General features: G+C 35.2%; 1 protein-coding gene and 1 non-coding gene across 5 annotated transcripts in view; one reads left to right on the top strand and one right to left on the bottom strand.

Annotated features, from left to right (window-relative positions):
- ARHGAP5 (Rho GTPase activating protein 5) overlaps window positions 1-26,455 on the bottom strand; it is an 85,754-nt gene that overhangs the window by 23,110 nt on the left and 36,189 nt on the right. For 3 of the 4 annotated variants that reach the window (XM_054577921.1, XM_054577920.1, XM_054577919.1), the window contains exon 3: window positions 22,560-22,707. In XM_054577921.1, coding sequence (XP_054433896.1) covers window positions 22,560-22,707 — 148 coding nt within the window. The remainder of the gene's footprint in view (window positions 1-22,559; window positions 22,708-26,455) is intronic. The other variant, XM_054577923.1, reaches the window with a different exon arrangement.
- Window positions 19,790-19,926, top strand: LOC129074211 (small nucleolar RNA SNORA29). Its single transcript, XR_008529519.1, has one exon. It is a non-coding gene; the product is annotated as a small nucleolar RNA SNORA29 (small nucleolar RNA).

Raw genomic sequence — 26,455 nt, 5'->3', positions numbered from 1 at the left:
ACTGATTTGTTGTTCCACCTACCAATACATTCATTGATTGTTTCTTGTATGTGTCCTAACTGGGGAGCAACCTTGGCATATTGGGATGATGCTCCAACTAACTGAACTACCTGGCCAGGGCCAAGGGTAATTTCTTTAATTTGATAAAGATAATCTACAAGAAGCCTACAGCTAACATTGTAATAGTGAGAAACTCTAAGCTTCCCCACTAAGATCAGGTACAAGGCAAAGGTATCTCCTGTCATCATACCTTTGAACATTGCATTGGAAGTCTGTGTTAAACAATAAGGTAAGAAAAAGAAATCAAAGGTATACAGATGGAGAAGAAGGACACAAAATTGTGATTTTTCAGATGACATGATCATCTATGTAGAATATCAATAGGAAAAAAAAAACAAGAACACCCTACTGAAAGATGTAATTATAGCAAGTTGCAGGATGCAAAGTTAATATATAAAAATCAACTGCTTTCTTTACATATCAATGAACAAGTAGAATCTGAATTTAAAAACACAGCTTCAACCAGATTTATGTAATGAAAACAATAAAACTGATGAATAAAATCAAAGAACTAAATAAATGGAGAGCTATTCCATGTTCGCTAATGCTCTTCCCTATGTGACCAATAGATTCAATGCAATCTCACATTGCCAAAGAGTCATTTCATGGCTACCAACAAACTGATTCTGAAATTTTTATAGAGAGGTCAAGACCTAAAGTTAACAGAATATTCAAAGAGAAAAATAAAGTTAGAGGTTGACACTGACTGTAAGACAATAAAATCTACAGTAATCAAGACAATGTAGTCTTGAGGAAGGCACAGGCAAACAGATTAGTGACACAGAATAGGGAGCCCAGAAATAGACACCCATTAATAGTCAACCAATCTTTGAAAAAGAAACAAAGGCAATAAATACAACAGAATGAAATGTCTTTAACAAATGTGCTAAAAATGCTGAGCATCCACATGCAAAAAGAAACAAGACACAGACCATATGCCTTTGAAAAAATGAATTCAAAATGGGTCATGAACTTAAATGTAAAATGCTTAATTATAAAATTTGTAAGTAACATAGCAGAAAACCTAGATGACTTTATATCACAGTAAAACTACTGTGAAAAAATATTGATAAGCAGGACTTAATTAAAATAAAAAATTTCAGCTCTGTGAAAGACAATGTCAAGATAATCAGAAGACAACCCACAGATTGAGAGAATATTTACAAAAAGACACATCTGATGAATGACTGTTACCCAAAATATACAAAGAAATCTTTTTTTTTAAAGTATATTTTATTGATTATGCTATTACAGTTGTCCCACTTTTTTCCACCTTTGCCCCCCCTTTGCCTGGAACCCGCCTTCCCTCCAGCAATACACCCACTTAGTTCATGTCCATGAGCTGTGCATATAAATTCTCTGGCTTCTCTATTTCCTATATTGTTCTTAACATCCCCCTGTCTATTTTGTACTCACCAATTATGCTTCTTAATCCACGTACCTTTTCCCCCATTCTTTCTCTTCCCTCTCACCACTGATAACCCTCCATGTGATCTCCATTGCTATGATTCTGTTCCTGTTCTCATTGTTTGCTTAGTTTGTCTTTGTTTTTTTAGGTTCTGTTGATAGCTGTGAGTTTGTCATTTTTACTGTTCATAGTTTTGATCTTTTTCTTAAATAAATCCCTTTAACATTTCATATAAGGGCTTGGTGATTGATGAACTCCTTTAGCTTTACCCTGTCTGGGAAGTACTTTATCTGCCCTTCCATTCTAAATGGATAGAATAATCTTGGCTGTAGGTCCTTGCTTTTCATGACTTTGAATACTTCTTGCCAGTTCCTTCTTGCCTGCGAAGTATTTTTTTGAGAAATCAGCTGAGAGTCTTACAGGAACTCCTTTGTAGGCAATTCTGCTTTTCTTTTGCTGCTTTTAAGAGTCTCTCTTTTACCTTTAACATTTGGCATTTTAATTACAATGTGTCTTAGTATTATCCTTGTTGGGTCCTACTTGTTTGGGGCTATCTGTGCTTCCTGGACTTGTATGTCAATTTCCTTTGCCAAAATGTGGATGTTTTCTTTCATTATTTTTTCAAATTAAGTTTTCAATTTCTTGCTCTTCCTCTTCTCCTTCTGGCATCCCTATGATTCGGATGTTGGCACTTCTGGAGATGTCTCAGAGTCTTCTCATCCTTTCCTCCTTTTGTTGAATTCTTATTTCTTCATTCTGTGCTGGCTGACTGTTTATTTCTTCTTTATGTTCCAAATCATTGATTTGAACCCGGGCTTCCCTCCCTTCACTGTTGGTTCCCCATGGATTTTTCTTTATTTCACTTCATTTCTTCCCTTATGTGTTTGCCATACTCAATGAGATCTCTAAGCATCCTCATCACCACTATTTTGAAGTCTGCATCTGATAGGTTGGCTATCTCCATTTCGCTTAGTTCTTTTTCTGTCGTTTTGTTCTGTTCTTTCATTTGGGCCTTATTTCTTTGTCTTCTCAATCTGTCAGCCTCCCTGTGTTTGTTTCTATGTATTGGGTAGAATTGCTCTGACTCAGTCTTGGTGCATCTCTTACTTTGTAAAGGGCAGAGCTTTACATATTTGCCAGGTTGGGCAGCCAGCTTTGCTGCTTTGTGGTGCTGTATGTAGGGAAGGGGTCTGAAGGGGAATGATGCCACTTGCTTGTCACTTCCCCAACCTCCTGTATGCAACTGGCGCCGCACTAGCTGCTGCCCTAGTGCTGAACCCCAGAGAAGGTAGGTTTGCGTAATTCCAGGACCATGCAGGTCCTTTAAACGGACTCTCCAAAGAGACCGGAAGTTTCTTCTGCTGCCCTAACATGCAATGGTTTTTATAGCCAGAAGGTAGGAGACTTGATTTTCCTGGTGCTGGAACCCTGGGCTTCGAGGTCTGGCTGGGATTTGGGATAGCTCATTGCCCAGGTGTCCCTTCCGGTTTTTATCTGTCACAGTTGAAATGCAGGACTGCCTGTTCTGTCAGCCTCCACCACACAACATCCTCTCCTCCCTGACTCTGTCTTCGCCCCTCCTAACCGACTTGATGAGTATTTCTTCTTTAAGTCCTTTGTTGTCAGACTTCCATGCAATTCAATTTTCAGGCAGTCCTGGTTCTATTTGGTTTTGAGATTAGTTGTGATCCTACTTATGGTTGTACAAGGAGGTGAAGCATGTCTACCTACGCCTCCATTTTGGCTGGAAGTGCAAAGCACTCTTAAAACCCAGTTAATACAAGAACAAACAACTCCATTACAAAATGGGCAACATTAACAGACACGTTTATCAAGGAAGATGAACAGATGGGCAGGCAAATTAACAGGCTATATGAACTATGATTCCAACTGTATGATACTCTAGAAAAGGCAAAACTATGAAGAAAAAAAAAAACCTGATGGTTGTCAGGTGTGGAGGAAGGACAGCAAAGATGAATAGGCAAAACACAGAGAATTCTTAATGGCTGTGAAAATACTCTGTATGTTATTATAATGATGGATATATGTTCTTTTACATTTGTCCAAAACCACAGAATGTACAACAGCAAGAGGGAAGCCTATTTATATGTACTTTGGATTTTAAGTAATTATGATGGGTCAAATTTATCCTTGGTTAAAAAGGGTACCATTCTAGTGAGTGATGATGGCAACAAGGAATGGGGAAGGTTCATGTATGGGGGCAGGGGATATATGAGAAACCTCTGTACTTCCCTCTCAATTTTGTTGTAAACCTAAAATTGCTCTAAAGACAGACAAGACATATTGATGGCTTTATATCTATATATCAAGTTATAAGGATAAAGTAACATCAATGGAGTATGAATCTTTTAGCAGTGATGCTTTAGGCATAAGATCACTACAGGAATAATAAAACTAAAGGCAATATTCTCTTTTCTCAATGAATTAAAAACAGTATGTTAAAATTCAACTTGGGGGGATGTGTATTTTTACAACCTGAATTTACTGAATTAAAACGTCACTACTTTCCAGCCATTAAATATTTAATATTTAAGAAAAAGTAACAACAGCCTTCCAATACTTCATTTTGTTACTCTCTTTACATATGATTAAAAATTCATAAAGTAAATATAACACACATTGTCTTCATCCCATCTTCAAAATAACCTGCAAGAGGCCTTATTTAAAGATAAGAAAACAAGCTTAGAAAAGTAAAGTGATTTGCAAAGGTCACACATTGAGCAAGCTAGGGATATTAATTTATTCTATTTAATACATTAGGGATGGATTTTTGAAATGCTTCCTCATTTGTTTTATGGTGAACAGTGTCCTTTATGTGCAGCATGCTCTCACTGGGGTTGGACACAGCAATTTCATTTTTGGACATTATTCCTAAAAAGTAAAATATAAGTGTATAAAGATGACTTAAGTTTAGATATAGGGTATTACTGAATAAATTATGATTATCAAGATGTTAGAATATGATGATAAATCATAAAAAGTAATTCCAAAGATAAATATCTTATCTCATGAAATGAAGTTGTTCATGTATTAAAAATCTTACAAAACCTGTCCTGACCAGTGTGGCTCAGTTGGTTGGGCATTGTCCTGCAAAGCAAAAGGTTGTCTGTTCAATTTCTGGTCACGGCACATGCCCAGGTTGCAGGTTAGGCCTCTGGTTGGGGCACATACAAGAGGCAAATAACTGATGTTTCTCTCCCTCTTTTTCTCCTTACCTTCCACTCTAAATAAATAAGTAAATAAATATTACAAAACCATGTTTAATTTTCCTCTTTTGAAAAAGCTGTATATGTTTAAATGTATATTATAAGTGGCATAAATATATAGAAAAAGAAAAACTTAATCATGATCATGGAATCTCAGGTGATTTTTGAGCTCTATTCCTTAACGGACATATATCTGTAATTTGTCTCCCTGCTATAATGAAATAGTCCCTCTTCTAAAAAAAAAAAACAAAAAACAAACAAACAAAAATAAATGGTTATGAAAAATCACCTGTAATCAGCTCTGGCTAGATGGCTGAGTTCATTGGAGTGACAGCCTGTACACAAAAAAAGGCTGCAGATTTGATACCCAGTCAGGGCGTATACAGAGGGGAACTGATAGATGTTTCTTTCTCTCTCACTCTCTTCCCCACCATCCTCTTTCTCTAAAATAATGAACATATTCTCTGGTGAAGATTTAAAAAAAAAAACAAAAAACAAAAACAACAAAACACCTCTAAGTAGTAATGGAAAGTGGGGTCTGGGTAAAATTGTAATTGTGTGACCGCACACAAGTTATCTAGTTTCTCTGAGTCTCAGTTTCCTCACCTGTAAAATGGATATGGTAACTGCCACACATACCTTATAGAGACCTAAAAATTAAATAAACAAACAATACACTTATTTTATAACATACTGAAAGTTTACTATACAAAGAGTAAACATGGCCCTGACTGGTGTGGCTCCATGGGTGGGGTGTTGTCCTGAAAAGTGAAAGGTCGCTGGTCCAATCCCTGGTCAGGGCACATGCCTGGGTTGTGGGCCAGGTCCCCTAGTTGGGGATGAATGAAATGCAACTGATCACTATTTCTCTCCCTCTTTTTGTCTCTCCCTTTTCCTCTCTCTAAAAATAAACAAATAAAAATCTTAAAAAAAAAAGGAAACGTAGTAAAAGCTGATTATTATATTATCAAAGTAATTATTTCTAGTGAAAGAAAAAAGAAGAAATAGAGTGTTTCTTCACAGTTCACAACAGTCATTTTTTTGGCATACATCACCTGGTTGTCAACCACAAAAATGACACATATTTCAATTTAACTTAAAAAACAAAGCATTTAAGCCCTAGCCAACTGGCTCAGTTGGCTGGAGCATCATCCCATACACAAAAGGTTGTGGGTTTGTTTCCTCGGCAGGACATGTATGGGAGGCAACTGATCAATGTCTGTATCTCACACTGATTGATGTCTGTCTGTCTGATTCCCTCTCTCCCACTCATATCCTTGGCTGAGGAGTTAATAACTAACAACAAAAAGCATTTAAGATAGCTTACACCTAAGAAATAGCTTTTGTTTCCTTGTCATAACCATTGAGAATTTTGCATACTGTGTTTCACTTCCACCATCCATTACCATCACAATACAAAATTCGAATTCTTTTATTATGACTTAGTGACTCAGCATAATCCAAATTACTCGGATGATATATAAATTTTGAGAGATTTTACTGTAGCACAAAAGCTTCCAATCTCTATAGCAATCAATGATCATGCATTCTTTGTATTTGTAGGAAAAAACTAATGCTAATTCTAGTTTGGAATATAAAGACTTAAATATTATTAATGTATAACTAATATCACAAGAACTAACATTCATGATTCTGCCAAAAAAAAAAAAAAACAAACCAAAAAAAAGGCCCTGGCTGGGTGGTTCAGTTGGTTGCAGCAGGTTCAATTCCCAATCAGGGCACATACCTAGGTTGTGAGGTTGTGGGTTTGATCACAGGTGGGGCGCATACTCTGGGAGGAAAATGATCAATGTTTCTCTTTCTCTCTCTCATATCAATAAACATATCCTCAGGTGAGAATTTAAAAAAAACTTACAGTCCCTTTTTTAAACATTTATTAAGAAAGAATTTAATTACAGACTGTTTTAGGTACAAAGGGTACCTAATCTCATGAAGATTACGGTCTAAAGGCTGTGGTGTAAAAAAACATTTTTAAAAAAGATTTTATTTATTTTTAGATGAGGGGAAGTGAGGGATAAAGAAAGAGAGGGAAATGTCAATGTGTGGCTGCCTCTCATGTGCCCCCAACTTGCGGACCTGGCCCACAACCCAGGCATGTGCCCTGACGGAGAATCAAACTGGTGATACTTTGGTTCGCAGGCCAGCACTCAATCCACTGAGCCACACCAGCCAGGGCTAAAAATACATTTTACAAAAAGCATTACCTAAGACTCAATGACCAGCTATCTCAAGAAGGCAATGTTCTTGCGACAGATAAAAATATACTTCAAAGCTAGAAAACTATAAATGATAATATTAATATACCAGAAAACATTAAGAAATGTCTGCCAGATAGGTATACTAACACAATCTAAAGAAGTGCTTTCAGGGCTAATAAAGAACTCCTCTTCACCACATTAAGAATAAACAAGTTACATTTGAATCATTTAATTAAGATGTCAATGATACCAACTTTTAGCATGTATCTGAACGGTGCGGTTAAGGTTATTAAAACCCAGAGTTTCAAAAGCAATTTAAAAAGTCCTTTAAGAAGTGACATCATTTGTCCCCTAATGCATCCCATGATGTATTAAGAAGGATATATTAACTCTATGAAAAAACTCCATACAAAAATGTTTACCTGGAGTCTGACTAGGAATTAGACAATTAAAATTTAAGAATGTTCAGGGGGAAAAAAGGCTTTGGAAATTTTTCTAAATTAAAGAAAACTAAAGAGATATAACTCATGATCCTTGACTGGATTCTGAATTGAATGAACAAAAAGCTTTAATAGGACATTACTGGGACAATGGAGGGAATTTGAATATAGATAGAATATTAGATAATATAATTTTCTCAAAGTTAAATTTTCTGAAGATGATATTTATCTTGGATTATGTGCTGGAAATGTCCTTGTTCTTAGGAGATATAAGATTTAGGAGTAAAGTGTCATGTTATCTGTAACTCTTACTCTTAAACAATTGAGCAAAAAAGAAAAAAGTTGAAGAAATGTGGCCAGAAGTAAATAACTGGTGAATCCACATGAAAGGTACATGGATGCTTTATCATACTATTCTTGCCACATTGCTGAAGGTTCAAAAACATCAAAATTTAAGGAAAAAATGGTTATTAAAATAAAATAATTCTTTATGAAAGCAAGAGAAAAAATTGACTAGGAAATTATAGGATGATTATTCAGATTTGTGGTCATATAGTTAAAGTGAAATGCACAGTTTATGTTTTCCTACAACCATAATCCACTTTCTGGTACAACCACAGAGTAGGCAGGGAATTAGTTTAACCAAAGTTGAAGTTTTGCCAAGTGAAAAAACATGTAAGGGTTGAGAACGTATGCAAAGGAATGAACATAAAAATAGTTTTAGAAATAGAGGAAATTCTTCAAAACATCAAATGGAAATGATGGAGTTTAAATTAAATGGCTTTATTTTTTAAAAATTATATTTACCTTAGAATAAAACAAAGATTCATTCATCCACTTCACCTCAGTTATTTCATCATTATTGCTGTGTTGGAGCAACACACAATTTTTAGACCTATATTTAAAGAATCTCACTGGCAGTTCTAACTCAATCTTATCAGAAATATAACCTCTATGCTATAGAGACTCTGTTTTTTAAAAAGAGCTTTCATTTATTTATTTTCAGGGAGAGGGGAAAAGAGGGAGAAACAGAAGGTGAGAAACATCAATCAGTTGCCTCTTAAATGCGCCCTGACCAGGACCACACCCACAACCCAGGCATGTGTCCTGACCAGGAATCAAATCAGCAACCTTACACTTTGCTCCAAGACACTCAACCAACTGTACCACACTGGTCAGGGCAGTCTATTTCATTACAATCCTTTTGTCATAGTGGAGGCATTCTAGATTAACTACATTTATGTGCATATATAAATTCTGGCAAATAGAGGTAAAAAAACTCACCTATCTGTAATTTGATCATATGATCAGCTAATCTAGAACTGAAAAAAAGAGAAACAAAAAGGTCAACAAGTAGCCAAAAAGGTCTCACAAAGGCCTTTCACTAAAATACATTTCATTTATAGGAGCAACACTTCCTGTTTTTCTCAATTCCATTTAATCTAACCCAAAAACTCAATTTAAGCCAACTCTGTCAGGTTGTCCTGACTCAGCAGATTAGAAGTTACAATTTGGAAAAGCAAGATAAGATTTTCAGCAGGAGGTAAACAGATTAAAAAAAAAAACAACCTAAAAATGAAAAAAAAATTTAAGTCTCTAACGTAGGAATACCTCAATAAATTCTGAAGATAGCACACTGGAGGAAACTCTCCTGAAAATACTATTCTAAAGGAGGAAACACTTCTGAACTCTTAAGATACTAAAGCCCAAAAGAAAGTCATTAGAAGAAATATCCCATATGAATACAGATGCAAAAATCTTCAACAAAATACTAGCAAACTGAGTCCAACAGCATATTAACAGGATTATACGGCATGACCAACTGGATTTATCCCAGGAATGCAAGGGTGGTTAATATAAAATTAAAAAATCAATGTAACTTACCACATTAACAGAATGAAAGAGAAAAACCATATTCTCACCTCAGTTGACACAGAAAAACCATTTAACAAAATCCAACACACTTTCATAATAAAAAATACTCAACAAATTGACATTATTTGGAAACAACGCCATTACAGATATATGAGGTCATAGTGGAGCAGGGTGAGTTTTTAACCCAATAACTAGTATACTAATTAAGACAAAAGACAGAGAGGGAGAGCCTGAAAGGCAGGCCCTGGAGTAATACAGCTGCAAAGCCAAGGAACATCAAGGACTGATGTCCTCTCCACCAGAAGATAGGAAGAGCTATGGAAGGATTATACCCAGAGTCTCTTGAGGGAGTGTGACTCAGCTGAGACCTTGATTTCACATTTCTTGCCTCCAGACTGAAAGTGAATAAATTTTGGTTGTTTTTAAGTTACCCAGTTTGTGGGACTTTTTAATGTCAGCTCCAGGAAACTAGTATAGAAGTGAACTTAACTTTCTCAACATAATAAAGAGCATTTATGAAAAGTACAGATAACATCACAATGTTGAAAAGAATGAAAGCGTGCCTGCTTTTTACCACAGCTATTTACAATTACAAAAGTTTAAGCCAGAGCAATTAGACAAGAAAAAGAACAGGCGTCCAAATTTGAAAGTAAATACAGAAGTAAAGCTATCTTATTCACAGAAGACATGACCTTACATAGACAGAATATCTCAAAGGACGGACAGGGACGGACGGACACACACACACACACACACACACACACACACCCCCCACCCACCCACCCACCCCTCACACCCTCCCCCAAATAAAAAAACATTTAGCAAAGTTGCAGGCTAAGGGAGAATCAAGATGTCAGAGGAGTGAGTGGAAGTTACAGTGACCTCCTCCCAGGACCAACCTGGAATTACAATTAAACTGTGGAGAAATCACTTGGAACAAACAACTGAACAATAGTGAGAGGAGGCTTATAACCTCAGACAGACAGCAGAATCGGCTTTAGCACAGTCTAACTGGTAAGGAGTGCAGCAGAGAATCGAGAAGGCAGGAGGGGTGCCCACGGCAGCAGCACCAGAAAAATACTGAAATGGCCAGTTGGATCCCTCTAAGAACAGGGTCTAAACCATAAGTAGGGATCTCCAGCCTACAGCACCAGAGCCCAAAAAGTACACAGTAACAGTCAGCTGTGAAAAGCGGCAGTTGCACTCTGCCAGAGACAGGCGGCTGGAGACACAAAAAGCCCTTTAAAGGGCCAATGCATAAATTTTTATTTGCAGCCATTTACCCTGGTCTCTGGCAAAGGCAGGGGCAGAGTGGGCTGGAGACACCTGAGGAGAGACTGGGGGAGGAGGCTTTGGGGAGAGAATGGAGAGAGTAGCTGGCGGGATCCCAGTGCTGACTCATTCCCTGTGCAGCAGCAGCCATCTTACTCAGGCAGACCAGTCCCCTTAGTGGCAAAAGAGTGAGAAGACACAATAGCCTGCCCTCAGGAGGGACTCGGCCCTGCTGAGTACACAAGAGTTGTAGCCACAGATGGTAATTCCCTGGCCAAAAGGGGCAGAGTGGTCTAGAGATTCTTGAGGAGTATGGAGATGGAGGCACTGGGGAGGGATGTAGAGAGTAGCTGGTGGGATCCCAGTGCTGACTCCACCCCCATGCAGCAGCAGCTATCTGGCTCAGGCAGACCATGCCCCTGAGCAACAGCAGCACGAGAGGACCCAATAACCCCGTGCTCAGGAGGGACTCTGCCCCACCCTGTGGTGCCTAAGCCTGACTGCTGAGTGCAGAGTGACTAGATTAAGCTGAAGGAGACAGCCCCAGACAGTAGATTCCTGGAAGTCTCCAACAGACTGCCTAAGGTCAGAGAGGGTCAACATCTGACATCATGAGAGGCAGATCCAGAGAGAAAAAAAAACAGCAGTATCCTACCATAGAAGTTCACACCACAAATAAGGTATGATCTTATAGAAATAAGATCAACTGAAGAAGCAGAAGCAAAAAAAGAAGAGTCTCAGAAATAATGGGAAGACAAAGAAACACCTCCCCCCCACCAATCAAAGAGAAAGGAGGAATCCTCAGAAAGAGAACTAAATTAAATAGAGGCAAGTAAACTATCAGTGAGTTCAAAACACTTCTAAGAAAGCTCAATGACCTCAAGTGAGCTCAGAGAGAATTACCAAAAACTACAGGGAAACTAAAAGGAACTTACTGCAAACTATATCAGGATGAAAAAGGACATAGAAACTCCCAATAATGAGACAAAGGAAATGAAGAATACAATTTCTGAATTGAAGAACACAAGAGAAGGAATCAAAAGCAGGCTAGATGAAGCCAAGGATCAAATCAGTGGGCTGGAGGATAAGGTAGAAAAAAGCTTCCAGAAAGAGCAAGAAAATGAAGACTCAAAAAGAATGAATAGGCGTTGAGGGAAATGCAGGACAACCTGAAATGTAATAACATCCACATAACAGGGATACCAGAAGGAGAAGAGGGAGCAAGGGATAGAGAATCTGTTTGAAAAAGTAATGATGGAAAACTTCCCTAATTTGAGGAGAGAAAAAGTCACACACATCCAGGAAGCACAGTGGGTCCCATTCAAGAGGAACCTAATGAGGCCCAGTCCAAGACACATCATTAAAATGGCAAATATCAAAGACAGAGAATCCTAGAGGAAGCAAGGAAGAAAGAGGCAGTAACATATAAGGGAGCCTCGATATGGCTAGCAGCTGACTTCTCAACAGAAACACTACAAGCCACAAGGGAATGGCAAAACATATTCCAAGAGATGAAAAGCAAAGCCCTGCAACCAAGACTGCTCTACCCAGCAAAGCTCCCAATTAAAATGGAAGGTGAAATAAGGAGTTCCCTAGACAAGAGAAGGCTAAAAGAATACATCTCCACCAAACCAGCACTGCAAAATATGCTAAAGGGTCTGCTTTAAGAAAATGAAGAAAAAGAGTCTATAAATACCCATTTCCTTTCACAGTCACCAATACTTAAATATTACCGATATTTTTAATACTTAACCTGATTCTGACAATGTTATTTTAATTGTTATTTTATTATTTGTTGAAACTAAGTCTGTTTTTGTTTATTTCTTGCGTATTTCTAGTATATTTAAAAGGCCTTAAATGACTTTCTGGTATTCTTTATCCATTTCTTGATTTAATGTTTGTAGAATTTTTCCCCTAAAATAAAAAAATACGATTAACCCTTTTTTAAGATGTGTTGCAAATAATTTCCCATTCTATTACTTGTCCTTTAACATTTTTTATATGTAATTTACTAGATAGCCTTAAATGTTTATTAATATGGTCATATTGTCAATATCTTACTTTATAGCTTCTGGGTTTGAATACGTCACCTCTGGGTAAGAAAAATATTATTTTGTATTTTCTCCTAAAACTCCTTAGATTTTACAGACTGATTTTTAACTCACCTAAATATTTTTGTGTAATGTGTGAAACAGGGCTCTATATTTGTTTTATTTCAAGTAATAGTGGTCCATGCACCTTATTTGTTTTTAAGCCTTATTTTCCCCATTGACTTGAAATATCACTTAATCATATAGTATATTGTTAGAGAGATATATATACACACACGCATTTGTTTCTAGAAAGCTCATTTTATTTAATTGATCTACTTGATTATTTCTGTGCTGGTGTCATGTTTTAATTGCTGAGACTTTATAATGGATTAAATTTTTTAATATGTTATAATGGATCTTGACATTTAAAATAAATAAATAAAATCAATCTGCAGTAGGAAGGAAAGAAAGAAGGAAGAAAGGGAGGGAGGGAGAGAGAGAGGGGGAACATACCTTTTGCAACAACATGGATGGACCTGGAGAATATTATGCTAAGTGAAATAAGCTAGTTGGTGAAAGACAAATATCACATGATCTCATCTATAAGTGGAAGCTATTCAACAAAATAAACTAACGAACAAAATAAACCACAGGCAAGGAAACAGAGAGCAGATTGAAAGTGACCACAGGGGATGAGGAAGGAGGACAATGGTGGAAAGGAGAAGGCACTGAACAAAGAACATGAATGAATGACCCATAGACATGGACAACAGAGTGGGAATTGACTATGGGAGAGGGGGACGCGATGGGATGGGTAGAGGAGGGCAAAGAGGGAAAAACTGACAAATGTAATAGAATAAACATGATTTAAAAATAAAAAATAAATTAAAAAAACAAAGTTGTAACCTAAAAGATCACACAAAAATCAGTTCTATACCACAGCAACATTCTAAAAATGAAATTAAGAAAAAAAATTCTGTTTAAAACAGCATTTAAAGGAGTATGTAGGAATAAACTTAACCAAAAGGATGCAAGACTTGTACACTGAGGACTACAAAACAATAATGAGAAAAATGAAAGTATGCCTAAATAAATGGAAAGGCCTTTAGTGTTCATGAACTGGAAGGCTTAATACTGTTAGGATGGCAACATTTCCAAAGTGATCTACAGATCAAAATATAAGCCCTATCCAAAGGGATAGGATAGCCAGGATTAAAATATACACACCCCTCTGAATATAACAACTGTTAGCAAGGATGCAGAAAAATTTCATTTTTGTACATTGCTTGTGAAAATGTAAAATGGGGCATCCACTGTAGAAAACAACTTGACAGTTCCTCATCAAGTTAAACAGAATTATCATGTGACCCACCATTCTACTCCTAGGTATGTACCCAGAAAAACTGAAAACAGGCACTTGAACAAATATTTGTACATGAACATTCACAGCAGCTCTGTTCAAAATAGCCAAAAAGTGGAAACAAACCAAATGTCTACCAACCGATGAATGACTATACAAAATGTGGTATATACCCATACAGTGACACGTTTCAACATAAATGAACCTCAAAAACATTATGTGAAGAGATAGAAGCCAGATAAAAGGTCACATATGGTATGATTCCATTTATGTAAAGCATCTAGAGTAAGTAAAGCCACAGAGACAGAAAGCAGGTTGGTGGTTGCCAGTGGCTAGAGCAAGAGGGGACTAAGGAAGACAGTAATTACAAAATGGGTATAGAGTTTTATATGGGGCGATGAAAATCTCTGAAACTAGATGAGATAGTTGTTTCACAATACTGTACATGTACTACATGCCAGTTAATTGTTGTATACTTTAAAATGGTTACTTTCATGTTATATGGAAAAAAGTATCATTCTAAGTCACCTGATCTATGTACATTCAGTGCTGGTAACCATGCTTTGTTCTTACTAAAAATATTCTTCTCAGTAGTTCAGGGCTCCACTCTTTTGTATAGCCTATCTGCATTGTGAACTTTTCTTCTCACTCTGTATTTTCTCATTCAATTAATCAACACATAGCTGACATTAATATCTATACAATGGCAATGACCAAAATCTTAAGACCAAACCATTTTTTTAAAGATCCACTGCTATCACATATCCAAATGAGTCTTCAGCTTTTATAAGGATACCCCATAGGCGCCCTAAGGTTTAACATGTACATAACAGGAATCCATTATCAAAATGTCAAATCTGCTTTTCATACTATCATTTCTATTTTCATGAGTGATACACCACCTAAAATCAGCCTAATAAAAACAATTCGAGAGGCATTTTTGAGTCCTCTTTCAACCCCACATCTATCAGGTTTATCGTCCTAATTCCTGAGAGGGGCCTTCTGTTTTCTAAAAAAGATTTTATTTATTTATTTTTAGGGTGGGGGCAGAGTAGGAGAAAGGGAGAGAAACATCAACGTGAGGGAAAAAAATCACTGACTGTCTGCCTCTTGCTCATGTGTGCACACACACAAACTGGGAACGGAACCTGCAACCCCAGCATATGCCCTGGACTAGGAATCAAACCAGCAGCAACTTTTCACTCTGCAGAACGATGCCCAACCAACTAAGCTACACCAGTCAGGGTCTTTTCTTTTCTTTTCTTTTCTTTTCATCTTCATCTGAGGATATGTATTTATGGATTTTAGAGAGATGGAGGGAGAAAAACATCAATGTAAGAATGAAACATCCATCAGTTGCCTCCAGTAGAGGCCCTGGCTGTGGATCAAATCTCCAACCAGCAACCTTTTGTCCTTGTGTGGGACAACGTTCCAGTTAACTGAGACACCCAGTCAGGGCGATTCTCTTACTTTTCAGTCTCTCTCCTCTGCATTCTCTCTTTTTGTCTACTTTAAATTTATACTAATATTTCAAGGGCCATTTCCCAACAAGAATAACTTAGCACAACTTATTATATAATACCTATTATAAAAACTGCTATGGGAACAAGAAGAATAGAGTTTATAAGGTAGAGTCTAAAAAAGAGGAGGAAATAACACAGAGAAAGAGCTTCAGAGATGTAGAGAAAAGTCCCCCAAGCATTTGGTTGAACATGTATGGGAAAATGTATGTGCATTTTCCCATGAGCTTCAGAGATGTACAGAAAAGTCCCCCAAGCATTTGGTCGAACATGTATGTGCATGAAATGTATGGGGAAAAAACTTCCTTAGGCCAGGGGCTGAGAATAGATCAAGTTCTATGCTCAAAAAACCACTGGGTCAGGTCTTTAAACCATATTGTATATCTAAATAAATACTAAAATAAAAGCTGCCATGTATCCACACACACACACAAAACAAGCAAGCCTAAAAAGGGTCAAATGGCTTCACAAAATTCTTAACACATGACAAAACAAATACAACACTCCTTAAAAGAACACTAGACAATTAACCACCCAATAATGTAAAATTCAAAATGTGTGACAGCAAAAAACCCACAAACAGGAAAAATCAATGGAAACAAAAGCAGACCCAGAAATAAAATATGACAGAATTTATAACAGAACGATCATAAAAAAGCTGTTATAAATTTTATAAGTATATTCAAAGATGTAAAGGGAACTATCAACACACTGGGTAGAAAAATGAAACACATTAGAGACTTAAATGGAACATCTACATTTGACCATACGGAAAACAATAAATCAGTGAACTAGAAGATACAGCAATAAATACAGTCTAGTCAAAATGAAACACAATGAACAGAACCTCAGTGAGCTGTGGGACAATTTCAAGATGTCTAATATACACATAATCAAATTCCAGAGCAGAGGTATGGGAGACAGGACAGTAAATGACTCCAAATTTTCCAAATTTGAAGCCCTAAGAAGCCCCAGAAACCTCAAGCAGAAGTATTTTTTAAAAACTTGCACACAGTAAGTCACATTTTTAATAAAATTGTTAAAAACCAGGGAGAATAATCTTGAAAGTACCTGAAAATTGAGGGAGAAAGAACATATCACATACAAGACCACAAATTAGAGTAACAGCAAAATGTTTGTTAGATATCATGCAGAAGATAAGAAGAGTTTAAAAGTCTGAATGAAAGTTGTTTTTAAAAAATCTATTAACCTAGAACTATAGTCCTAGACAAAAAAAGTTGGAGCATTCGATAATTTTCAATTTTAAAACTTATTACAAATCTACAGTACTGAAAAGAGAGTGCTACCAGCATATTCTGGATAGGTATACAGATCAATGAAATGTAAGTCAAAATCCAGAAACATTCATGATTATGGTCAATTGATTTTTAAAAGAATGCCAAGGCAATTTAAAAAATGATACTTGAACAATGGATACCTACGTGCAAAAGAATCAAGCTTACGCACCCTTCCTTGCACCACAGAGAAAAATTAACTCATTATGTATCACAGACCACAATGTAAAGGCTAACACTGTAAAACTCTCAGAATATATAGGAATAACTCTTTGTGATCTCGTATTAGGCAAAACCTTCTTATATACATTACCATGCACACAATGTCAAAAAAATTTTTAAATTAATTGAATAATACAATTTACAACTTCTGTGCTTCAAAGGACACCATCAAGTGATTGTGAAAGACAACCCACAAAGATGGGAAACCCAAAAAAGATGGGAAAAAATTTTTGTAAATATTTGAAAGCAACTTGTATCCAGAATATATAAAGAGCTCTTAAACTCAATAGGAAGACAAACAGGTAAATGATCTGAATAGGTATTTCTCCAAAGAAAATATACAACAGCTAACACTTGAAAGTATGCTCAAAATCATTTGTCATCAGGCAAATGCAAATTAAAATCATATGAGATTCCACTTCACACACGAGAGAATGACTATAATCAAACAAGAGGAAAATACGCAAAGACATGGGGAAATTGTAGGTCTCGTATATTGCTGGTGGGAATGTAAAATAGCGTAGCCATTTTGGAATACAGACTGGTAGTTTCTCAAAAGGTTAATCATAGGGTTATCTATCATATAATCCAGCAATTCACTCAAGAGAAGTGAAAAACATGTCCATACAAGCATGTATGGAAATATTCACAGTAGCACTATTATCAATAATCAAGAAGTGGAAACAACTCAATTGACCATCAATGGAAAATTATTCAACAATAAAAATGAATGACCGACTAATAGATGGTACAATATGCGTGGACCTTGAAAATATGTTAACTGAAAGAAGGCAGTAATAAAACACCAGAACAGGGGTGACTACTTAATGGGTATGGAGTTTCTTTTGGGGATGATGAAAATGCTCTAAAATTGTGATGACAGTCACATAACTCTGTGAATATACTAAAACACCACTGGACTATAATTTAAATAGATGAATTGCAGAGTATGTGAATTACAGTTCAATAAAGTTGTTACACAAAAGATTTATAACCTAAGAAGAACATATCTTTCAAAAATGAGTATGGTTATCTGTTTAAGGCAAAAGTTACAAACATGTACGGTGGTGTTTAAAACACTGTACAATTAAAATGCACAACAATAGAACAAGGGACAGGATGGTTAAATATACTGTCAAAAGGTTCTTCAACTACACATTATGGTGGTATAATATTATTTGAAGATGAACTATAATTGAAGATGTATATTTCAAAAGCTAGAGCACCACTAAAAACCTGGAAGAAACATCACTAATAACCTAATATTGTAATTAAAATAGAATTTATGACTACATGGGACAAACAGAAAATAAAAACAAGATAGGAAATTTAAAACCAATTATACTGATAATTATATTAACAGCCAATGGTCTAATAAACACTCCAACGAAAACAAATGGATTGTCAAACCCAAAGAAATGGTGTCTACAAGAAACATGAAATATAAAGATACAGAAAGGCTGAAAGTAAAAGAATAGAAAAGATACACCACATGAACACTACTAAAAAGATAATACTATTGGCTTATTAGACAAAGTAAAATCCAGAACAAAGAATATTAGAAAGCTAAAAGAAATGCTTCATAAGAAGTCAGTTCATGAAGAAATAATTGTAAATGCAACTAAAAATTTCAAGACACATGAAGTAAAATCTAACAGAACTGAAAGGAGAAACAGACAAAACTACAATCAAGATTGCAGATTTCAACAGTACTCTTTAAGTAATTGAAAAAACAAATCCACAGGAAAATCAGTAAGGATATATAAGACTTGACCAATACTCTGAAGAACTTGACCTGACATTTTTATAAAACCCTTCATCCAACAGTCTAATAAACATTCTGTTCAAGGTCCCATGGAACATCCTTCAAAATGGATATTTTGGGCTATAAAACAAATCTCTGTAAACTTACACTGAAATCAAACTGTTTTCCAATTGCAACAGAATTAAACTAGAAAAGAGTAATAGAAAAGATATCTGAAAATATTTAGAAATAAAACATTTAATAACCAATGAGTTAAATTTAAAAAATCAAAAGGGAAATTACATAGTATTCTGACCTGAATGGGAATGAAACAACACATTAAAATCTGTGGCATGCAACTAAAACAATGCACAGAACAAATTTTAAACACTGCAGTAGAAAAGATTGGCTGAAATCATTAATCTTAGACTCTAAGAAACTACAGAGAAACTAAACAAAAACAGAAAGGAAATAAAAAATAGAATTCAATGAAATAAAAAATGGACAAAAGAGAGGAAAAACCCACAAAGCTGGTTCCTTTAAAAGATAAATAAAACTGATAAACTTCTAGCAAGATGGGGGAGGGGGGGAGACAAATTAGTAACGCCAAGAACAAAAGAAGACACCATTACAGATACTACAGGCATTAAAAGAATAAGGAATTTTATATAACTGCATGTCACACAGACAACAGTGTGGTGACTGCCAGGTGGAAGGGACCTGGGAGTAGACAGACAAGGGTACATATTGGGGGATCAATGGTGATGGAAGGAGACTCGACTTTGGGTAAACAAACAATACAGTGTACAGGTGATGTGTTGTGGAGTTGTGCACCTGAAACCTGTAGAACTTTTTAAACCAGTGTCACCCTAATAAATTCAATAAAAAGGAAATAAATGAATAAAACAACTTTATTCTAACTTGGATAAAATGGACAAAATCCTTCAAAGAGGCAAAGAACCAATGCTTACTCAAAAAAGAAATTTAAAAATCTGTACAATCTTGTACCTATTAAAATAATTTAATCCCTAGTTAAGTCTCCTCACAAAGGAAATGCCAGGTCCAAATAGTTTCACTGGTGAAGTCTACCAACATTTAAGAAAGAAATATTACATTTCCCATTTGACTACCACATTCTCTCCTAATAGGTTTTAGTGGCTATGCTTATGGGGTAGAGTAAAATTGCCATGATCTGAGGGGGGAGGGTCTATTTGTGCCCTCCCCCTGTATGAAATGGCTGAACAGAAAAAAAAAAAAAAAAGAAAGAAATATTACTAATTCTATGTAAACTTTTCCAGCAAATAGACAGCCTATAATATAATACCAGCTTTACCTGTGATACCAAAATCAGTCAAAACACTGCAAGAAAAATAGAGACCAGTATGTTAAGGTGCAGAAATCCTTAACATTTTAGCAAATTGAATCCAGAATACAGAAAAAGGACAAAACATTATGACCAAGTGGGTTTATTCCAGAGATGCAAGATCAGTGAATAGCATCTGAAGATTAATTAATATGTCATCAGAAAAACAGACTTTAAAAGAATTGTATATAATCACCTCAACAGATTCACAAAAATCACACAACAAAAGCAACACTCATTTTATATAGAAATGCAGCAAATTAGGAATAGAAGGGTACTTCTCAACCTCATAAAGAGCATCTACAAAAAAAAAAATCAACAGTAAACATCATACCTAATTATGAAACACTGCATGCTTTTGGGGAGATGAAAATATCTTATGTATCTTGGCTGTGGGGTGGTGCTTATATGAGTATGACCACAGAGTTATCAAAACTCACACTGTACAACTAAGACTGGTAAATTTTATTGTGTGTAAATTATACCAATAAAGTTGATTTTTATATCTACCATATTTTCTTAAGGATTGTTCTAAAAAGTTCAGTTTTTTAAACAAGAGTGTTGATTATAACAAAAGTACTAGTCATTTATACCACTATGTCTAAGGATCTATAAAGAATAATGTACAACTTTTAATTAATAGGTATTTAATAATATAATTGCATTACAAGTTGGACCTTAAACAGAGGATAGCTCTGCTAAAGTCCATAGTGAGAATTCAATAATGAATTCTTAAGAGGTAATTTTTGATAAAACTCATTAGCATAGCATTAATCAGTAATAAAATCAAACAATATACAATAACAAAACAACCAGCTTTACTCTTTTATATAACTATTCTTGTGGTCTTATGGTACCTCAGTATACTTCTATCAAAGCAGTTCATTATATAAATTACCCGTAAGTTGATTGAATTAATTCAAATTGTGCTAAGAAATGGACTACAATTTCCTTTTATCTTACACTTGGAAATCATTCATTTTCCTCAAACCAAACACTCAACTACTATCAAAATATTTAAGAAACGGGTATTTTTAACTATAAAAAAATATATGTACAAAATGTTATTAATTATTGTTATTTTCTAATCACAAAAGTGTTTTCTAATTGCTCAGTCATATCCATAAGGCCTAATCATAACACTAGAGAAAATGAGAATTCCTGAACCTCAAAACAAGAAGCTAACATAAGAACCTTTGCATTTCTACCGTGCTAAAGATTAACAGAAATATAGACAAAAATATAGAAAAGAAATCTGCATCTTACACATTTTGTTGAAGGAAAAACAGATGACTAAGGGCATATCCAAAATGTAGGCTCTATAAATTAACACTTAATAATGGAAGGAAGAAGATGGAGGCTATTTCAACTAAAATACTGGATAAGACACACTGTCTCACATTCCACTCCTACATTAAAACTGAAAGTCAGCACTTCTCACCAGACAACCCAGTATGTATAAAACTTAGCTTACAACTGACTAAAGGGTAAGGTGTACATCAAGGGTATCCAACCTTTAGGCATCTCTGAGCCACACTGGAAAAAGAGTTGTCTTGGGCCACACATTAAATACACAAACACTAACAAAAACTGATGAGCAAAAAAAAAAGGTTTAAAGTAAATTTACGATTTTGCTTTGGGTCGTGTTTATAGCCATCCTGGGCCACATGCGGCACACAAGTTGGACACTCCCTGAATGAGCTTGATTTTTTAGATAGGATATAGGTACCCTAGTTGTTTTTAAATAAATGCTTGTTTATCAAAGCAGATCATTAAAAACAAAGTTTAAACGGAATTAGCTCATGTTTTCAAACCATTAAATTCTGTAGCCTATTCAATCATTAAGGTTTCATGGTTATCTCTTTCTCCTTTTAAATGCACTTAAACACAATAAATATTCTACCCTTATTCCCCAGCTCTGACTAGTCCAACCCTCAGATAATGGTTTACACTGGAAAAAGTAAACATAAGAGCAGGCTTATTTTAAAAATAGCGAGGATAACTACACACTCCAATAAAATACAACTCAAACCACATAAGCCACATCAATCTAGTGCTGCTGAATAAAATGCAACATGCCAAACAAACCACCTTTCATACATTCATAAATATTGCTAAGTTTTAAAAGAAAAATTCGTATGTAAAATGAGTAATAAAAATCAGTACTATTACTTAAAAACATTGAAAACTTTCAAATTATACATTTCAATCATAACTACCTATGAATAAATAATTTAACAATCAACTTATTCTAAATTCCAGAATAAGGTAAGTTTAACATTTTAACATTTGACTTAGCCACTTATTAAAGAGAAGTCTAACAAAAGCATTATTGGCCAACAACAAAATTTCTTTCAAATACCACATTACATCCAGGGTTAATACTCAAGACGATCCTAATAAAGAGAAGTATACACCTCTTTTAAAACTTAGCTTTAATGAATCATGAACATGACAAACTGCTGTTGTGGCAAAAGTGAAATTGTAAATCAAATCTCTTGCAATCGTACTTCTATCCTACCTGTATCTTCAATAAATTCAACACATTTTTCAACAAAGAGTGGTATAGGCTTCTCAGCTGTAACCAGATCCTGGAGGGGCATCCCAAAGTAATTACTTTCCCAATTTCTACGTGTTGGTGGATTGAAGTTCTTAGTTTTCTTCTTCTGCTGTAAGAAAATGTATTTAAGTTAAAACTATTGTAATTAAACTCTTTCAGAATAACATTAGTATTAAGCAATGCAAATATACATTTTGTATCAAGAGAAGTATTTAAGCCACATTCAACCGTACCCATCAAAATGGGACTCATTAAATAAATTTTGCTAGAAGCAGCAACTTGAACAATAGAAAGAGAAAAAAGTAAAAAAAAAAAAAAAAAAAATTGGCTGACTAGAAAAAAAAATGTTCCCTTTGGAAAATAATAGAAACTGGATAGGTAGGGAGATTAGAAAAGATCATTTTTCAATGTCAATGCAAAGGAAAAACTAGAAGTAAGCAATGCTCAATTCAGTTTAGGTGCAGTCTGTTGATTTTATTTGACATTTGGGTCATATGAGGTTTTTGTGCATTGCTCTATATGTAAGAGCATAATATAGCTTAATTACTGATTATATAATGACCTATGTAACTTCATAAACTTTTAGTCTCATCATTTGTCCCTTATTTTCCATTTTCTTCTATCTACTGACTATTTCTAAAGATAATTTTCACAAATAACAAACAAAACATTTTCACAGAAAAAAAATTAAGTTTCAGGGTTTAACTTCAATCTAGCATTGGGACAAAATGGATTCTTAACCAGGGAGTGAACATCTCAAAAGTCTAAGGAAGTGTTGTCTGGAATTCAACCGATGAGAAAATTCTGAGTCAGTCTTTCTGGAGTAGAGCATAGTTATCATCTCCACAGATGATTTTGCTGTGTACTCCCAATTGAGAATCTCTTAAAACATAGAAAGATGAGGAGGAAATTTTCAGAAGCTCATAGATGTTAGAGCACCTTTACTGACAGCCTCTGTTCCTTTTTATCTACAAATTTTTATTTTCTCCAGTAAAAATAACAAACCTATTGATATTTGTCATAAATATCATTACTGACTTACAAACAGGATAAAAACATACCACTTCTAATCAGAAAAGTATGGTTAGGTGATGGAGGAATCACAGGCAGGGCTTTCAATGCCTAAAGCAACAATCCTCATCTTAATTTCCCATTCTTTCTGGAGGAGTCTCTACTTTGGATGGATCCACCAGTGTATTCTTCTAAGTCTCTGGATATGTTGAATAATTAAACTAATTCCTTTCTTACTTTCAATTTCAGGTTACTCCATCTAGCAAACTCCCAGAGCTGTTTAAATCCAATTCCTAAATCATCATACTATCACTCCCTGGTGATACAGACTGCATACAATATAACTAACTAGATGTCTGGAATGCTGCCATCAAAGCATTGGAGTGTTTGGTCTAGCTCAAGAACTAACCCACCAAGTAGTGTGTGGATCCTTACTCCTGAAATAATTCTTCCACTACCACCAGCACCACTGAAACAGAACAATGTGCAAGGAAGTGGAAATGAGGAGACTGTAATTTCAAAGCTGAGGTGGGGATACATTGACTGAGTCTTCTCTTTCTCAGGAGAACTAAGGTACTTTCTATTTCCAACCTGCAAACTACTTAGCTGTACCATTTGATTAGAAAAGTGAAAACTGAGGCAAAGATGGATTTTTTGGAGAGAGAATACAGTGGTGAAAATATTACTTCGGTATTAATGAAAACAGCAATGTCTAGCCTGTGGTAGGAGCAAGAGGAATGAAGAGAGAAAAATATTTTAAGAGCCTGCAATGCCACCTAAAGTTTTGGAAATAAGCTACCTAGTCCTAACTGTTCCAATCAACTCTTTAGAAATCCTCTTTTTAATATTGCTCTTTAGAAAGCAATCTAAACTACGAGATGACTTTGAAGTCATCCTACTCTTTACCTTTGGGGTTATAGGAAAAAGGAAAGTGTAAACTCTCTAGGAATCCCTTAAATTCTTTACTCATATTGGGGGCAGGGGGTAGAGACAGGGAAGCAAAATAATACAGATTCTCCAGCATATCCTCAGAAAATATCCCCCAAAGTCCATAAAGTTACAAGGGCAAGTTACTAAATTCTCTAGTTACATCAATATTTAGGACTACTAATCTAAGATAATGAAAGGCTAAGTGGCTTGCTTATAGCATGGAATTTCTGGCAAACTCTAAAGGAGTAATTTACTAAGAGAACTTCCCCAGTAGTCAAGTTATATAATTCTTATATATTGGTGGAGAAAACATAAAAGCTTATGTGACTTTACTAATTTTTCTACTAATTGGCACTGATAAAAAGAAAATTCTATGCCAAAAAAAAGTTTTGGATTAGACATTTGGATATGATCTGTCTATCATATATAGACATATAATGAATAAAAATTTATACAATTCCTTTTTTCTGTAAGTAATAGCTCTTAAGGATCAGGATCCCTTCAGGGAGTTTTTTTTTTAACACATGTGGATTTTAAATAACTCTCCTAATTATGACATATATGACTTTAGTTAAAAGTTTCTGACCTATAGCTATAAATTTACATCAATTCAAAATTATATATATATATTTGAAAACATATTTCATAAATTAAACCATCTAAGGCTAGATGACTACAACTGCTATAAAATGCTATCAAGATTTTCTAAAACACAAGAAGATGATGAGTATGGTTGTTTATATCTACAGCTTGTGATGAACCATTAGTCAGAAATGGCAGCCCCCAATTAAATAATTGAATAATTGTGCCTGTGGGAAAACAAGATCTAATTACTCGTAATCCAACTTTTTGATTCATTACCACATTCATACGTATCTTAACTTCTGCCTAAGTAAATGCCCAGTCTTTCTGGCCACTTAAGTAAATCTCAGTCTGCGAAGGCATATCCAAAGTAAAATAAACATTCCAATTACAGATAATATAAATAATATCATCAATGAGGTGTCCAGCAGGTATTTAAAAACTATCATCAGTATAAGAGAACAAGACCAGGAAAAGGTAAATAAATAGCTCTTTCCAAAAACTGCTCTCCCACTTCAGTAATATTGACAACACAAGGGCATCTAAGCAACAATCCTCAAATAAACACTATACTCAATAATATTTACCAAAACATAACACTCAACTTCTTCATCTGTAACCAACAACCTGAGGAAACCTTAAGTAGCAAAAAGCAGTTGACAAAACTTTCAAAGAACCAATCCACTAAATAATACAGACTTCTCTATTCTCTTAAGATGGAATTCTTGAAATAAAAGATTAAGAAGAAACAAGACAACAGGAGGTAAAATGTAAAGAAACTAAATGGGAAAAAAAGCCATTAAAGAAATGAAAACCTCTTTAGTAAAAGAGTCAGTATGACTGAAAGCATTAGAATAAAGTGTGAAAGATCATCAGAGTTCACCCTTGTCCTTTTATCATTCCTGTGACACACACCAAATACCAAAAAAAAAAAAAAAAAAGGAAAAAAAAATTCCCTTTACACCCAGTTTTAAAAGAAGTCTCAACTTTCCTCTCCTTTTTAGATTCTTGCCCCAAAATGGTCACTTACTCTTGCTGACAAACTCCACAGAAGTCATCAATAGTAGAAGTGCTCCAATTCCTCTCTTTCCATTACCTCATACTATGTATTCAAATTAGTCTATGGCCCTCAACTGTTCTAATTAAGGCCACCAGTGATAGTTTTTCAACAATTAGTTGTCAATTGTTATAACAATTAGTTCTCAATTGTTATCTTGCCTTGCCTTCAGCAGTCACTCTTCACTGACCACTTTTCAGGAGACCACTCTATCTCATTCACTCTCTCCTTATTAAGTCTCCTTTGCTGGTCCCTCCTCATCCACCTTATAATGCTG

The sequence above is a fragment of the Pteronotus mesoamericanus genome, unplaced genomic scaffold (genome assembly GCF_021234165.1).
Source record: "Pteronotus mesoamericanus isolate MK-2021 breed Mesoamerican mustached bat unplaced genomic scaffold, CSHL_Meso_final contig_46, whole genome shotgun sequence".
NCBI classification, from domain to species: Eukaryota; Metazoa; Chordata; class Mammalia; order Chiroptera; family Mormoopidae; genus Pteronotus; species Pteronotus mesoamericanus.
Note: the sequence above shows the minus strand (reverse complement) of the source record. Positions and strands in the feature narration are given on the sequence as shown.